General features: G+C 27.4%; 2 protein-coding genes across 20 annotated transcripts in view; both read left to right on the top strand.

Annotated features, from left to right (window-relative positions):
• The window catches only part of LOC136091281 (uncharacterized), a 68,967-nt gene extending 59,759 nt beyond the window's left edge, over positions 1 to 9,208 (top strand). For all 19 annotated transcript variants that reach the window (XR_010643861.1, XR_010643867.1, XR_010643863.1 and 16 more), the window contains 2 exons: positions 3,904 to 4,140; positions 8,203 to 9,208. Coding sequence is in view for 12 of the 19 variants with exons in the window: in XM_065818633.1 (XP_065674705.1) it covers positions 3,904 to 4,140; positions 8,203 to 8,276 (311 nt within the window). In the remaining 7 variants the exon portion in view is untranslated. The remainder of the gene's footprint in view (positions 1 to 3,903; positions 4,141 to 8,202) is intronic.
• Positions 9,209 to 14,277: 5,069 nt separating this feature from the next.
• The window catches only part of LOC136071967 (F-box only protein 21-like), a 38,557-nt gene continuing 34,242 nt past the window's right edge, over positions 14,278 to 18,592 (top strand). Inside the window, exon 1 of the mRNA XM_065818631.1 lies at positions 14,278 to 14,544. Coding sequence (XP_065674703.1) covers positions 14,375 to 14,544 — 170 coding nt within the window. The 5' untranslated portion in view covers positions 14,278 to 14,374. The remainder of the gene's footprint in view (positions 14,545 to 18,592) is intronic.

Below are 18,592 nucleotides of genomic sequence, written 5' to 3'. Positions count from 1 at the left end.
TTAAAAAGTTAGTCAAGAAATGGTATCAAATCAAGGTATTGGGGCAGCAATATTGGGGGTACAAATAGGGTTCAAAAAAATCTCCAAGAAATCACTTGTTTACAAACTCTTTAAAAAAAGGCTTAAATGGTGTTTCATTACAAGCGCCACACGGACACAGACCACCATAAGCACTAAACATTTCAGACACCACTTTTTGTGAATTCAAAAAGAAGCATAGGGTGATGATAATTAGAGGGAAAAAAATACAACACACTAATATAAAACATTACCATTATATTCCAAATTAAACTGGGGTAAAGTAAACTGTTTTTGAAATTTAAAAGAAAATTATTCAGAAAAAAAAGCCATCTGCAGTTTTCAAAGTTTATACCATTTAAAGTATTAGCTACAACATGAAACAAAATACTAAGATTAAAAATTATTATTACAATATTAAATATATATTCAAAAAAAACATGTTCACTAGTTCACTTTACCCCCACATTGGGGTAAAGTTCTTCATCTTTAACTCTTTTGTGTTTGTTATTTTTGATAAATTAATATTATTTTTTGTATTTTGTCTTGCTGCTTGATCTTTCTTTTAAAGCCTTCATTTTCTTCACCGTTTAATCTTTTAAACGCATCTTCTGATGTAAGACATTCACCTCCATAGGGTCTTTTTATTTTTTTCATAGGTTGCTTGTTTCATAGGTTGCTTTTTTTTCATAGGTTTTGCTTCATAGGTTTTTTTCATAGGTTTTTTTTTTTTATAGGTTTTTTTTATAGGTTTGCTTTTTTTTCTTAGGTTTCTTTCATAGGTTTTTTTCATAGGTTTGCTTTTTTTTCATAGGTTGCTTGTTTCATAGGTTTCATATGTTGCTTGAACAAACATTACCTCTTGTGGCCATTAACTATTCTTTCCTTATTTCTCTTATGGTTTTATTTCCACTAAAATAATCTACATCTGATATTAATGGTTGATTTATTTTTTCATTGTTTAAGTCTTTGTCTACTGATATTATAGTTTTGTGAGAATTGTATTTGTTTTGATCATTCCCATCGGTGTTCAAAGTAATGTTTTGAAGGATGTTATTGTCACAATTATTTGTTTTATGTGAAAAAGGGTGTTTATAGATTTTGGAAGGAGTTAAATTGTCAGATAATATAGCAGATGGGTCAAGGGGAAAAATTCCAGGTTTGCTAATGATTTTACTAAATGAGCTGGCTTAAAAAAGATATCATAAAGTTTTTAGTAAAGATATAAAAACAGATTTCCCAACCACCTTCAGCCTTGACTCAGTATACCAATTAGCCAGAATTTCACGCCATACATATTTAACTTGGCGAAAGACTCCCACATCAAGCGGCTGCAATTAGCCACATTAGGTGCATATGTTTGAAGGTTTACCTACTGAGAATTAGATATGTGATGCCAAATTAGGTGCATATATTTTCCTTCGAGATTCTTTTTTCTTAATTCAATTTCATAGCATTATTTCAATTATAATATTTCTGAAATAAATTTCAAGACAATTTCTACAGCAAATGTTTATTTTAAGAGTAAATAATTTAGTTAAGTTAAGTAATTATGATGTATATATACAGTTCAACTAAAAGCATTTGATGAAAAAACATAACAAAAAGACTAGTTCACTTTACCCCCATTAGACAGAAAAATGAGGGGTAAAGTGAACTAAATTGATTTACAAACTAAAAACTTATCTGTTTTGTATCATGATAAAAACTACAATTTTTGTAAAGCAGCATTAGATTATCTTTAAAATGTATATTAATAATATGACTGATATTCGCATTAACAACAACAAATCTTAAATTTAGTAAAACCTATCGCAAAGTTTGATAACGTAATTTTAAATCTTCTGCAAAACTCGTTTTTTAAAATGGGTTTTACATCAAAACAAAAGCTGTATTTCAAATTTAATTTTTTTTGAAAAATTATAAAATGTTATATTAGGCAAAAATAATGTTAAATTACTAAACAAAAAGTTTCTTAAATGTGATAATATTTTAATATAAAAAAATAGTTCACTTTACCCCTAGTTCACTTTATCCAGTTTACCCTACAGAATATTTAATTTATTACCAAACATTAAAAATAAAAAAATCTTATTTTAGCTGCTTTTTTAAATTATTGTTAACACAATACATTAATAATAAATACAGTTACAAAATTATTGTTAAAACAGTACATTTATAATAAATACAGATCAAATTAAGTTCTAAATTAAATAAAATTTGTCATAAATCTACAAAAGTTATTTCTTATTATTAAACATTAATCAAACCATTATTGATTGTGGTATCATGCTTAATAATTTAGTAAATAAGCTGAAAGGATTCATAAATAATACACATCTGCCACAACACATATCTGTATGCACGAAATTCATATCATTTTTGAAACAAGCAAGGTTTATTTTGCAATATATTAGAAGAATGCTACATTATTTCCAAGAGCAGTGCTGAAAGTAGTTAAAATCTAAAAAAACATATTACACATTATTACAATAGCATTATTATTTTTTATATAACAAAATTTATTAACATGACAAATACAGTAACACAATAAAGCAATAACATGAAAATTAACTATAAATATTATTAAAAATAATAATTAACTATAAATATTATTAAAAATAATAATTAACTATAAATACTAGTTAATGAAATCAAACCATTTGCGATACTGCCAGTGAACATTTCTGCAAAAACAGTTGGCTAATGATAATTAAAGTAAATTTCAAGTCATAACAGTTTTCTTAATTCCAAAAAAATTTAATAATAAGTTCATAAAAACTGCAAACAAAAAGTATCCTCAATTAATAAACCAACGGAATACTTATAAATTATCTAGAAAAAGTAGTAGTATTTCAGAATATGGAATATTGTGACCAAAAATATGAAATTTTTTAAAAAAGCTAAGAGTTGAAATATAGTAAGAATTTGAATATAGTTTATTTCTTCCTGTTTATATGAAAAATAATTTATAAGAAAATTAAATTTCAGTTAGGCTAAAAAGTTTTTAGCCTAAATGATTATTTTTATAAATTAACATTGAACTCCATAACATAGTTTTTACAAATTTTATTTGTCCCTCACCTTTTTAACTTTATTTTCTATGTATACTTCGTAAACGAAGTGACAACAAATCAAATCAAATATATTCTAAATAAAGTTGTTACACCCAGGATATTTACAAATAGTATTAAGTACTACTATAAAGTAAACACCTGTCAAATTCATTAAAAATAAAATAGAGATAATAAATGTCACATGTCAAATTCAAATAAAATAGAGATAATAATTATTATAATACAAGTAGGAGTAATTTAAAATAATAGTAGTAATAAGTGAGATTAAAATTAATAATAAAGATTATAAAAAGTATATACTATACTATGATAATAATTGCAATAAAAATAATAAAAATATTATTTTTATTACAACAATAATATTTAAAAAAACAATAATATAAAGATAATAATAACACTAATAACAACAGTAAGAATATTAATACTTAATATGATAAAAATAATAATAACAATAATAGTGATAAAAAGAATACTAATAAAAAAATTTCAGTTTAAGAAAGACTAAAATAATAAAATTAACAAAAGATATTATAATTATAACACAATAGGAAAGAAAAAAGTGAAAGAAAAAAGTATTAGATAAATAGAAGCTCAGAGTTAGGGTTTTAAATAATAAGTTGTAGAAAAGTATAAGATTTAAAATATTTTTCTAAGAAATAGTTAAAAAGAGCAGTTTTAAGTTTAGTGAATGATTTAAGAGATTTTAGTTGGGAAGGCTGATTTTTCTAAATAAGTAAAATTGTTCAAAATTAAAATTATCTTTCTAATTAGGGCTGAAAATATACTTTAGATAATGTTTTCATTATAGGTATGGACATATCCATAGGTTCAGTTTTGGGTCATCACAATGAAACAAGAGAGCTTTATGCTATACATAAAAATCAGAAGGTTTATTTGGTGTTTCACAATACCTATAAAAAATGGTTAGCTATAACTATAATCGAATTTCAAACAAAGATCTCAAGTCACATAAATTGGAAATTATTGAAAACTTTAGAGGCAGATAATGATCAAATTTTTACTTTTGGATCAAACCAATGGATGGGTTAGTATGCACTGTTTACACACATAAACGCACACACACACACACACACACACACACACACACACACACACACACACACACACACACACACACACACACACACACATACATATGTATATATATATATATGTATATGTATATATATGCGGTAGTGGTGTTTTAAGTTCGATCCCCACCACGTCCCTGGTAGTACCGTGCTCAACTTGTTTCTCCGCGCAAGCCTTGTTCTTCAAGTTTTGTGTTTCGGAGTTATAGAGTTGAGAGAGGGTTATAACCTCAATTAAGTAGCCTCCTTGTTTGTAGTGGCCTTCTGGGCCTTGGGGAGGTGAATTAACCAAAAAAAAAAAAAAATATGTATATATATATATATATATATATATATATATATATATATAATATATATATATATATATATATATATATATATACATGGGGAGAGTGGTGTACTTTGGAAGTATTTTCATATATATAAAAAAATACTTAAAACACATTTTGTAACAATATTTTTTCTTTAGCTTAATGGTAATAGGTACACTGTGTTTTTTGTTAAACATTTTTTACTCCTTTTTTAGCTTTAAAAAATGCTTAAAATACAGCTAAGGTACACCACCTGTGGTGTACCTTAGCTGTATTTTAATACTAATATTGGAGGTTTGTATGGTGTACCTTGAAGATATTATTGTTTTAACTGATTATATAGTTTGCATGGTAGAAATTTGATATGTTTACTTACAGGATAATTCGACTTTACCTGAGCCTAATATAAGCTAATATAAATCTTATATAATACTTATTAAAACAAGTTTAAATTTAGAATTAGTATTAAAGTTAAAAACATTAAAAATAATAAAGTTTATTAAATAAACAATAATACCAAATCGCTATACTAACTATACTAACTAAAGTTTAGTAATGTCTTTCACTATGATTTGACATTCCACATTCTCTATTCCACGTTCAGGCAATCAAAGTTAATGCTAAATGATACTTTTTCCAGCTGTCGTGTCAAAACAGGGGGATGTGGCAAGATCATTTCTGATTAGTACAATTCATACACAGTTTTTACTTCTCTTGTTAATCTTTGTCAGTTCATATCCTTTTTTAAATACTGAAATTTTAAAAACGTTTCTGCAGCTTTTAGTATCTCTGCATAAACATGTTTATCTTCAAATTTTCCACTAATTCAGAATTAAGCTCCAAGTCAAAGTTAAAACTTTTCTTCAAAACAGATACCGATACTTTCTTTTAAGTTTTACCTTTCTTTTCACTGTCAGATTTTTTTTTTAATTTGAAGTTTTACAGGTATGGAAGTTATAATTTAGTTACGATATGAATGCATGATTTTTTTTAGTATGACTTTTAGTGTGTAGTTTGTTTTTATGGTTGGGATTTAGGGTAGGGTAGAATATTTTCAGAAGAAATGTTAAGCCTTATCTGGTTTTTAAAAGAAACAGTATTGCAGTTAGTTACCACAGTATCAGTTGAGGGCCCAGACCTGCTCAAAAAGTCTTCAATATTCTTATTTTGGTTTTCAAGTTAGTCTTCAAACACAAGCAGCAGTCAATTTTTTACAGTGGATGACAGGAACTCATTTAGTTGAAGGCCGCTCACTTGTAAACTGTTTGCAATCTTACTTGGTATAAATGTTAAGAAAAAACCTTATCTTTTTTCCTTTTTTTTTCTGACACTTCATAGGCTGTTGCTGGTTTCCCAACAACTGCCTATGACACATCATAGATTGGAGGCTCTGTAGATGACACTTTGTTGTTCACTTTGAGTTGTACAGCTCTTTCATTGTCTTCCTTTTGTTACGACATGTCAGTAGCTACATTTCTATTCTTTGCAGCCATCAACATAGTTAAAAAAAATTAAAAACTACAAGCAAAAGATAAAGAAAGTTTGACTATTATTAATATAATTCTCTTCTTGAATCCAGTCTTCTTTCTAGACATTTTAATAACTTTTTTATTAATTTTCCTGAAAATGAATTAAAAAAAACGTTAAAAACTGTATTAATGATTAGACCAATTAATTATTCAAAAATTGTGGCCATTATAATTTTTAAAGCATTACCTCGAAGACTCAGTATTTACTTATTTTTTTATACTTAGCTCAAATAATTTTGCTTATGATTTTTATCTATAGGACTATAAATTAATAAATTTATTAGCCCTGCATTTAGGCCTTTTTATTAAAAGAATACACAAAACCTATTAAGATAAAGTAATATTTAAAAAAGAAAGAATACTTCTTAATAAACCATAACAACAAATTACATTAAAGAAATACTTTTAAACAAATTTTATTCCTAATATTAACAAGTTTAAGCAATTGTGTATCTTGGTGGTACCTCCAAAGTATTTGCTGCATCTAAATTACACTACTAGCAAATGGTTTACAAAATGGCTACCATGTATTTATAGTTTAATATAATTGATAATACCATAAGATAATACCATATTGATATACAATAATTGATAATACAATAAGATAATACCATATATTCAGAATTAAGAGTTAACCAGTTTTAAGCAGGTGTAAATGTAACTGAATATATGATTAAAAATTGTGATTATTGATTTAAAAATAAAGTTGGTACTCACGCTTATGGAAAAAAATGTAAATATCTTAAATAAGTTACTTTTTGATATGGTAAACTAACATTTATTTTTAATGCAACAACACATATGTTGATTAATGGTGTAACAACTTCCTATGAGCCTCTAGTGGCCAATACAATTTAGTTTAAGTTCATCACTCAAGAAGCCCAAATCAAAACCCTCAGTTGATGTAGTTCTCTAGTTTCTGTTGTCTTTATTAGTCTTTTGTTAAAAAAATTTCTTAATTATTTTCTAAGAAGCTGAAAATGTAAGCTCTATAACTCCGTTTTTTTTTCCTTCTCTTTTTGTTTTTTGCAACTATAAAGACAGAAATTTGGTCATAAAGATTGCCAGCTAGGTAAGCTAGTGAAAACTATAAAAACAGAGAGTTGGGCAACACCGTTTTAAGGTAACAACAACTGATAACTATTAAGACTATGTTTCACAACATTTTGCAACTATATTTCACAATAAGATTTTCTAGCTAGGTTTATGCTACGTTAATGTTACATTTTATTTACTACAAGTTAAAAAAAATGCAACTGCTTTGCGCATTCCAATTAAAATTTCTAGATCTTTATCTATATTTACCAAACTTATTTATCTTTTGCTAACATTCAGTAAACTTTACTTATATTACATAAAGTGTTACTCTATTTTTATAGCCTCCGGGTATACTATACTTCTTTTTTTACATATATATTTTTAATATTTCTATGAATTATTACCATATATATATTATATATTATTACCATACTTATTTTACTCAGTTGCAGACCACAATGAATACCAATTTAATGCAACAAATAGAATTGTTTTTGCTAGATTTCGCTTCTATACTTATCAAACTTTTTTTATCTTTTGCTTGTGGTTTTTAATTTTTAACTAAGTTGATAGCTGCAGAAGATAGAAATGTACCTACTTACATGTCGCAATAAAATCGTTAAGTTTTTAAAAATTTTTTTTTTTTTAATATATTCAAACCAACACTAGTAATCAATATTTTAAATAACAAATTTATACAACACACTCTAAAAAAAGGTAGAAATTTCTACATTAGTGTAGGATTTGTGATATACCTTTAGTAAGGTATAATTTTCTACCTTCTAAGGTAGAAAATCATCACAAAAATAATGGTTTATCTTACAATTTTCTACCTTAAAATAATAATTTTCTACCTTAAAATAATAATTTTCTTCCTTAATGGTATATTTTTCTATATTAGAAGGTAGAAATTATACCACATATCTAAGATAGATTATTCTACCTTTTTTTTAGAATGTAATATAATAAAAAACGATCACTTTTTTTACACATTTAACACCAGGTACTGTTTAGTATTTGACGTACTAAGGTTTTATTTTTTGATAAATAATATATATATATATATATATATATATATATATATATATATATATATATATATATATATATATATATATTTATATATGCCTTGTTTTAGGAAATAGTGATGGTTTATACTTCAGGAACTCAACTAAAAATATATGGATTCAAAGAATTAAATGGAATCTTTAAAGAAGAAAAAAACGTTGTTTCGGAAAATTTTGATGAACTATAAAATCTAAATAAATCTGTGGCAAACAAAGGCAAAGTTTTGTAAAAAAAAATTTTTTTTTTTACAAAACTTTGACACCGTGTATAAGCAATAAAAATAATTCGGTAGATCAGTAGTAGAATGTAGTGAAATTAATCAAGTCTGTTTATACACAAAATGTAAATATTAAGATTACGGTACATTTATTCTTAGCTATCTTTGTTTGAACCTGGCTTTAAAAAAAAAATGCAAAGTATAATCGCAAAGTAACACCAAAGAGTAAAACAACAACTTGTGTAAAAAAAATCATTTGTTTCACCTTGACATGTGAGATAACTATTTATCTATTCTGACGTGGTAATAAAGTTAATGAGTACAAATTCTGTTAAAATGTTGATATTTCAATATCGGGCTATTTAGTTTACACCTATTTGTACGAACCTTATTAATGATGTATGTGAAGACAAAGTCAAGAGTTCTAATCAAAAATTTTTCGAATGACAGAAGAATTAACTAGTGTGAAGAAAAATACAAAGACAATTGTAACTGATATTACCGAACTTAAATCAAAGGATGTAACTATCGAAATTAGAAACGGAAGAAATAATTTACTGGTTAGTGGAACTATTGAAAATAAAGATGAAAACGATTGGAAAATACTAAAAAAATAAAATAAATTCTTTGCCGACTTGGAAAAGAAAAGAATGTTAAGATTTGACGTGCACATCGATAATGCTGGTTTTTAGAGCGAAGAGTTGATCACCATTATCAAACCAATCACGAATTAAATCATAAAAAAGTTGTGGGAATTGATATTTAAGGTAAAAAAAAACAATTATGCTTAAAAAATGAAAAAAATTGAATATTTTTTATTTGAAATAATGTTTACAATAAATAAACTACTATATCTGGATGTGTTCATCGCTTATCTTAAAGCGGGGCCACTGCTTAGGTGAAACTCTTCTAACTGCGAATCTGCGTAAGTACGAATTGGCATAAAAGCAAATCTTCACAAGTGCGAGGCAGTTACGAAAACTGGAACTGAACTGGCATAAATGCGGTAAAAGGATTTACAAACGCTGAATAAATTCTCATTTGTTCCAGTTTATGCAACTGCTTTTCACGTATAAAAATTACGTCAGTATTTACGTCAGTATTTGTAAATTCTTTGGGCGCTCTTGGGCGGATATGCACTTTATTAAGTTTTTGCATTTGGTTGACCGCTATGCCTGTTTTTACTTATGAAATTCGCACATCAGTGCGAATTTCATAAGTATGCGGTAGTGGTAGAGCGCTCGCTTGTAGTGCGCTATTGTATGCGAATTTCATAAGTATGCGGTAGTGGTGTAGTGGTAGAGCGCTCGCTTCATAAGCGAGAAGTTCCGAGTTCGATTCCCACCACGTCCCTGGTAGTACCGCGCTCAACTTGTTTCTCCGCGCAGCGGCCTTGTTCGTCAAGGTTCGCGTTTCGGAGTTATAGAGTTGAGAGAGGGTGATAACCACAAGTAGCCTCCTCATCTGTAGTGGCCTTCTCGGTTTTGAGGAGGTGAATTATTAAAAAAAAAAAAAAAGTTTAATTTCATAATCCCGCCTCTCACAAAATCAGGTCATTAAAAGTTGAAAAGATTTTATAAAAAAGCGTTAATTGTGCAATTTAAATTGGCATGGTCAAAAAAGTTTTTTGACCATGCTTATTTTGTCATGGTGATACCGTTGTGTTAAAAATTTTCTGCCAATCAAAAATAGTTTAAACCTTTTTACGAAAAGTTTATTTTCCAATTACCTTATAGAAATTGTATTTAAGTTTTAAGTTCACTGATAGTAAATTTCACTTCCGGGAGATGCCCAATTTTTGGAACTTTATGTCCAAGTATAACATTTTTCTACGTGAGCGGTATAGTAAAGGGAAATATAAGCACTTATACATGCGAAGTTTGCTTTGGAAAAATTAAAATTTGAGCTACGCATACTCATGTGATTAATTTTTACCTAAATATTCATTTCCCATAGAAAAATGAACAATTTAAAAAATAAATTGGTATATTGCCGTTCCTGTCTTTTATGAGCCTCAGTTATTTTTTTCTTCTGATTATACAATAAAGTTGTACACAGGTTATCATATAAAAAAGTAATAAAAAAACTGAGTATTCACATTTTAATAATACAACGAAAAGGACTCAGAAAGTTTGAATTATAAGATTGTCACAAAATTGAATAAACAGTAGGGGAGAAGTGGCACAGCCTGAAATTTCTAATAAGGAGTGGTGCCTAAATACCGTTATTTAATGTAAACAATTAGATTTCTTTTTCTTTATTTAGTAGAAATTGTTTTGTTTTCTGCGTGCGCTAGAAGCCCTAATTTAGAAATGTATCTTAAAGAAGTGTTTACATTAGGGTGAAGTGAGACAGAAAAAAGAGATATTTATGCCCCGCTTCTGCCCGTCGACATTTGATTATTTCGGTTGGTGAAAGATCTCGAACATTATTATATCGATTATGTGATTTTATGATTTTATCAGTTTCTATTTAATAATTAATGTTAAATGTTGTTTTAAATTTATTTGTCCCACTTCTACTAATACTTGTTCCACTTTACCCCAATAGCACGGTTTCTCTTAAAGCAAATATTTATATACTTAGTTATAATTGACTGGAAACCTAAGGGATTAAATCGGTGCCTAAAAAGCAGATTTATTCGTAAAAACTTGTTTGGTTCAGTTTATACATCAAATAAAAAAGATATTGCAATTAAACTAAAAAAATTTTTACGTGTCCCACTCTCCCTTACAATAAAAAAAAAATAGTTTGCTTTTTAAACGAAGACAAACTTTTCAAGTCTTTTATACTAGTATTTCATAACAACATTGAAAAACTTTAATAACAGACGTTGAATCATCAATAAAAATTTTAACTTTTTTGAACTAGCTGAGTCTAAATAATAGCACACCCTGTAAATATTGGACGTTAATACTTTTGGAGAGTACCGAAAAAACCCTTTTGGGATCTTGTTATATACACATAGGTGACTTACCTAGCAAATTTTTCTAAATCTTTTACCGATGTCCAAGGGAGAAAAGGCATATTGAAGTTTTTAGTAAAAATATCCAAAAAAGAACCAAAAATGTCAAAAATCATTTTTGTTCATTGGCATTAATTTTCTTCAAAAGTGAAATGTTCTTGTACAATGATACCAAAATATTACAAACACAATTAATTAAAATAGTTTTACAATTTTGTGCCAATAATTTCAAATATTGCTTCAATCAGAGTTAACAATTCAATGTTTTTAACGCTTGGAAACAAAATTCTCTGAAAATTCTTTTAAACATTTTTCTGAAAATATTTCTTCTAATTTTTAAGCATGTTTGCTGTTAAATTCCACAACACTGTAGAAACTGAGTTCCATACTCAGGATGTGAATGGCTTCACTTGAACCTTTGCCAGTGAGTCTTAAACTTTGAATGCATCGCTTCAGTTGCTTGATCACTGAACAATTCAAGTGCAGACCCATGTCGATCAATGAACTCGGAAATGTGATAAAAAACTGCATGTGCCTTTGGAGTCACTGTAACTGGCAGAGAGAGAAAAGAATCTTTGAACTTTTCAATTTTTTCTTTGAAGTCACCCTCAAGTTACTTTCTAAAGCAGGAAGAAACAACTTCTCTAAAATTGCGAAATGTTTCAATGAAACCCTGAGCTTCATAAGCACAAGCCTTTTCAGCCAGTCTTAGAAGAATATCAACATTTTGCAAAAGTTTGTGACATTCATTTCCAGCAAATTGTCCCCCGTGGTATGGCTGAAGGTGAATGCGCATCAGAGCAGGCCATTGTTTTGCTTCTGGCCAAAGTTCTGAAAGATTTTTGAAAAGATGATTGACAATTCCTAGTAGCAAATGTAGTTCCATTGGTGGAGTAATGTCCAAAATAAGACTTCTCATTTTCTTTCTGAAGTTCAACATTAATTCGAGTAGACTTTTTGTATTGCATTATCATCGACACAGCAGCAAAATGATCTTTTGATTTTTCATGTGAGGTTATCCTAGCAATAACATTTTTCCAATCATCGAAACCAGTTATAAATTGATTCCTTGGTGCATTATTAGTACCAGCACTGCCGGTTTTGCAACCAAATATCTTGCAAATATAACAAAACACTTTACTAGTTGAGGGCGAATATATGAGCCAATCCCTGCCGACAATTTCTCCATTTACCAGTTTTCTTATAAAATATTCCTTGCGTACATATCTAATCTTTTCACTAAATTGTCTACCTTTTAAGCTTAAATCAGATTTCAAATACTGTGATGGGATATTCTCTGCATAATAAGCTATGAGATCAGCATTTATTTCCCATTCAGCAGGATCATTTGAAATAGATTCCTTACTATTCCTTATTCCCAATCCTAAATCTGCTACTTTTGGTTCTGCATCTGCTTGAATAACTGGTTCACATGTAAAACTCATTGCACAACCGCATTGTTCCACAGTGTCAGTCAGCATTGGTTTTGGCTCTGGTATTACTATTCCTGGACTTGTTGAAGAAACGAAAGAGTTTATTGAAGTGTCATTGCCAGAAGTAGCATCTACTTTATTAACATATTTTAGCAAAGAACCTTTCATTTTTTTTAATGCATCCTCTTTCCTTTGCTTTTTCTGCCGTTTAATATAGTCAGACTCGTGCTCTCTCTTGTACCCATCGCCATCGGACATGACTTGGATTTCTGAATATCGTAATAAATATTCAGTATAGAATAGACATAAAACATAAAAATAAAATAAAATATGTTAACCCATTTAAAGAGGGGGAAAACATTTAAATATATTCCATATAACATTACATTTATCAAAACTTATTAATAATTTACAAAAACGTAATCATAACAAATAAAATACCTACCAAATAAAATCGTACTTTTTAAACTTATACATGGAATTCTGAGAATTTCATTTTTAAATTAATGTAAACTATTGATAAATTTAAACAAACATTTAAAACAAATAACAAACCATAGATTGAACCATAAAACAATACATTCAACAAAACTTATTAATAATTTACAAAAACGTAATCATAACAAATAAAATACTTACCAAATAAAATCGTACTTTTTAAAATAATACGTGGAATTCTGAGAATTTCATTTTTAAATAAATGTAAACTATTGATAAATTTAAACAAACGTTTAAAACAAATAACAAACCATAGATTGCCGAATTTTTAATGGCTTTTCATGATCATAACTAAAGTAATGATAGTGAGAGAAATACAATAAATGAAATGGTTACAATTTAATTTCTTTAAGGCATAACATGTGTACAGATACAGAATAATCAAACAAACAGCGACTGTAGGCCCATTAATGACTACGTACAAAAATTAAAAAATAATGTAAATTGAATAACGTGTACATGACATTCAAATTGAAAGAAAGGCCTACAGCTACATTTTTATGCGAAGTGCCTAGAGCCTACGACGCTCCAAAAACGGCCCTGTATATATATTTAAACAACTTTAAAATGTATTCTACAAAATAGAGTGCTCAATGTTCTTAAAAGCACAGAGCAATTATATATTAGTAGCAAATCACTTAAAAAATTTTTTTTTCATTTTATACTGTGTTTCATCAACAAAAATTCATCAGAAAATCTGAAAAATTTCACTGAAAAAATTTATATTTGTCATTTTTAACACTACGTTATGATTAAATACCTTTCAAAGTAAGCTTAAAATAACTAAAGAATAATAAAAAACAAAATTATTTTAAGTTTTAGCCATACTCCAACATTTTAACCCCTAACTGATCTCTGAACCTAACCTTAACCCAAAAAGAAATCTCAAAATTTTCAAAAAATGGCATAACCATTTTTTGAAAGATGATAATAGATAATAAATAAATGGCCCTGAGCCATTTTTTTATCATCTTATCATCCGTGAACACGAAAACCTGATAAATAATCTAACCGGATTGAAACAAGAAGTTCGGTATTTTGTAGGACCGGAATACTAGTTTCGAATGAAGTAACGATTAAAATATATGTAAACAAGAGTATATCAGGGGGAATAAATTTGAAAGGTGTTATGCCAGTCAGTTACGTTAAATTAGATGAATTAGCTAAAGAATTGCTAGAGTATATTTTTAATCAAAATAATATCGATTACAAGGACTTGACAAACTTATCAAAATGCTGTAGAAGATTTTATAATGTTTGTCAGAATGATTGTTTATGGAAAAATAAAATTTTAACGAGGTTAGTTTCAAAACAATGTTTTTATATTTTACCTGAAATAGGTCATTTTTTTCTAGATGTTGGTTTATTCATTTTTTTTCCCTTTAGGCTTTCTTTCAAAAATTTGTTTTCCTTTATAAAACAAAATTTCTAATGAATTGACCACTAAAATAAATAAAAAGTCAATCTCATTCGAATTTAAAAAAAATAAATTACTTACAATGATAATAAAGATAAACTCGACAGCTTTCTATGAAGGAGTTTAGATAAAATTTAAGCAAAAAAAAAAACTAATTATAATAATTAATTGAAAAATTTAGTAAAGAATTGTTTATTTATATAGATTTTTTTAAACCAAATGTTTGCTGTTATATTAATTATGTTCCTTTTTAAAATTATTAGACACATTGAAATAAAATCCAAAATTTAACTACTAAAAATCTTGAACCTGAATAATCATTTGACTATACGCACGCTAGATTTTAAATAAAATAGCAAACTTTAGTATTAATAAACTAATAAGTTGACTAATCTTAGCAATACCCTAAAATATGGTTAAAAGTTTAAAAATAAGTTATGTATATATATATATATATATATATATATATATATATATATATATATATATATATATATATATATATATATATATATATATATATATATTTCAAAGAAAGAGAACTTATATATTACAAAATTTGGTAAAAAGTTAATGAAAATGTGGTTTGTTTATTTATATTCTAAACACTGACCAGAACACTCGTATAACTCTGAGCAGGATAATCTTGAAGGTTTATATTTGCCAGAGCCTATGACATGGGTTTCAAAGTGGAGAGGCATAACCGTCAATTTGTAAAAACAGTATCTATATCTCATTGTGTTATTTATTTTTTCTAACCCCATTTAGTAGCTTCAGGTAAAATTTGTTGTGGCACCAAGGATTGTCCCCAAATGATACTAAATAAATAATTGTATGTAAATATCATTTTTAAATATTTGATTAAATAAAGTTTTTTGAAAAGTTTAATAAGTCCATTCAAGTATTTTTAAAAATTTGTAGATGGTAACCCCTCACTTTGCTGTGACTTTTAGTGTACAGCAATCTTGGGCATATAGCGAGATCTGTAGTGGAACTTGTCTAATTATAAAGTAGAATAATGTAGCACTCAAACTTCAGCAGTGCATCAGGTGAAATTACTCTAATATTTGAAGATTACAAGCTAAATAATAAAATAAAATAACATATTCTACTAATTTTGCATGAAAAGCACCCTGTAAGAAAGTATTTTTAGAAATTAGCAGCTAACAAATCTAAAATTATTGCTTTTTTATACTATATAAACAAAGGTTACCTGCAAAAAGCTCTAGTTATTTCTTCATCTCCATTGTTCCAGAGATTCCATGCAAGTTTTTTTCTCCGTCCTGTAAATAAAGATATCGTATCACAGCTAGCAAATGCAAACCACATTGAAAAAGCAGAAGCTGTTGTGTGTTTACTTTCACAGCTAGTGAATGCAAACATATTCACAGCTAGTGAATGCAAACATATTCACAGCTAGTGAATGCAAACATATTCACAGCTAGTGAATGCAAACACACAACAGCTTCTGCTTTTTCATCTATCTTTTGTGTGTAATAGTGAATTGGAAGCCATTGTTAAGTTTTCCAGCTCCAAATTCTATCCATTTGTTTAAAACAGAAATTGAGATTGCAACAACATCTGTGTCAACTGTTTAAATACAGACAACTTGGTGCCCACTACCAACTTTATTTTAACATGAGCAAATTTCTAGTCTCAGTTTCCTCATTGTTACAAGGTGTGAAATTGGGCAAAACAGTTTCATCAAATGTTGTTAATAAAAGTATAATGTCAGTACTTGTACAAAGTTTGTTGCAAGCATTTTAAGCTAATCATTTTTATTTACATCCAATAGTAAGAACTGTGACAATTTTTTGAAATGGGAGAATCAGAAACTCTCGCACCATTTCCACGACTCTCCCTGGTCTGGGTTTTTAAACTACATTGAAAATAATGGTCAAGCACAAAGTCAATCCTTTTTTATTTCTTTATGTTTTGCTGATGTGATATTAATTATTTTTTCTGGAAACTCAATTTCAAACCACTCCTTGAATGTGTTTGAATTTACTGGATGAAATATATGAACAATTGGTCCTCCATTTAACACGTTTGCAGTGATACCTTCAGGAGAAGTTAAAATAAGTGCCAAATATTATTCAAGACATTTAAGGTGCTACTTTAAGGTTAGTTTTTTAGAGTTCAATGACTTCAGGTATTGCTGTTGGATAAGCATGATTTTCATGCCAAATTAATTCTTTAAATCTTGGGGATTGTTTTATATATTAAGTCCCTTCCGGTTGTTAAACTATTCTAAAATAATGAAATCTTTCATTCTGAAACTTTTAACAAGCAACAAGACTATTGCTTGTTATTTATACAGCATACACCCAATTTAATTATTTAAACCAATAATGAAATTGTGTGTACAATAATTAAAATGGGTGTATTGCTGTTCTTTGTTGTTGGATCCAAAAGTCAAAGAGAGTGGAATGTTTCAGTCAATAGTGAATGTAAACCAGCTAATGAAACTTGTGTTTTATACCTTGAACGTTTTACTTTTTGACCAGTCAGCATAGATTCAGCTCATCCAGAATTTCTTATACCAGCTTTAGTTATGGTATCACACTAACTACTGCCTTCTAAATAATCTCCAACCAAAAGGTAAGGAGGCCATTTCTGTGTAAGCACCCATCATTAAAAGTTTATCTTTGCCATACAGTTGGTAAATTATTATAACTGTGGAAAACCTGAAAAAATAACACATTTTTTATACATTCATGAAAGTTACTTTTTGTGAAAGAAACATTTACTAACTTAAAAAAACAAAAAAACAAACCATAAAAAGCAAGCAAATTGTCACTTTTTTGTTTACACACACTGTTTGCACTTACCTAAAAAAACTATTTGTGTTTTTTAATAAAATGTTTACAGCATGTCCACATGCATTGTTTACGCTTTTATTAAAAGCTGATTTTACATTATAAGATGAAGTCCTTTAAGTCCATTTATCTAAAATTAAAGACTGTACCTCAAAACCAAAGACATTTATGAATCTTTATAGGTCTCTATCAATTTCTATAGTTGTTGACAGCAGTTTTGCCAAGTTTCATGCTGGTATCACAATTTAAACAATTTTTACCCTTATTCCCTCCACAATATAGTAGAAATGTGCTGAAGCCAAAATTTTGCTTTATTATATATTAATATATATACCTATATATATATATATATATATATATATATATATATATATATATATATATATATATATATATATATATATATATATATATATATCATATATATATATATATATATATATATATATATATATATATATATATATATATATATATATATATATATATATATATATATCTCTTTGAGATTTATGTTCTATTATGATTAAAAAAAACCCGCGAATTTTATAAATAAAAAAAACTGTGAAATCAAATGAACACAAACTTTGCAATGCAAACTATAAAGAACCTTATAAATAAAAAAATTTTCTTTATGTTAAAAGTTTTTATTTCTTAACAAATATTAACTTCTTTACATTAATTATTTGAAATAAGTAATTTATATTTTAAAAAAGAAATTTCTAAGTATTTTAAGTTTTAAGTTTTTTAATTTCTAATATTAGTTAATAATTTCTAATATTAGTTAATAATTTCTAATAAGTTAGTAATTTCTAAGTATTTTAAGTTTTAAGTTATTTTAAATTACTTTAACAAGGTTAGCAATATAATGAGTAAACAAGCTGAAAATGAAAGTAAAAATGATGAAAATCAAACAATTCTATAAAAAGTTATGATGTTTTTAGTAGCAAATTTTTGATATATGGATTTCTTGATAAAACTGTGGTCAAAAAAAATTTTTTTTTAACATAAATTATTATAACTTTGTTAATACTTATTAAAATATCTAAATCTTGGTCTCAACAGATTTGAAAATAGACTTCAAATTCATATTAATTTTTTTAGATAAAGG

This window comes from Hydra vulgaris, chromosome 15, assembly GCF_038396675.1.
Source record: "Hydra vulgaris chromosome 15, alternate assembly HydraT2T_AEP".
In the NCBI taxonomy this organism is placed as follows: domain Eukaryota; kingdom Metazoa; phylum Cnidaria; class Hydrozoa; order Anthoathecata; family Hydridae; genus Hydra; species Hydra vulgaris.
The sequence above is the reverse complement of the archived record's forward strand: the minus strand, read 5'-3'. Positions and strand labels throughout refer to the sequence as shown.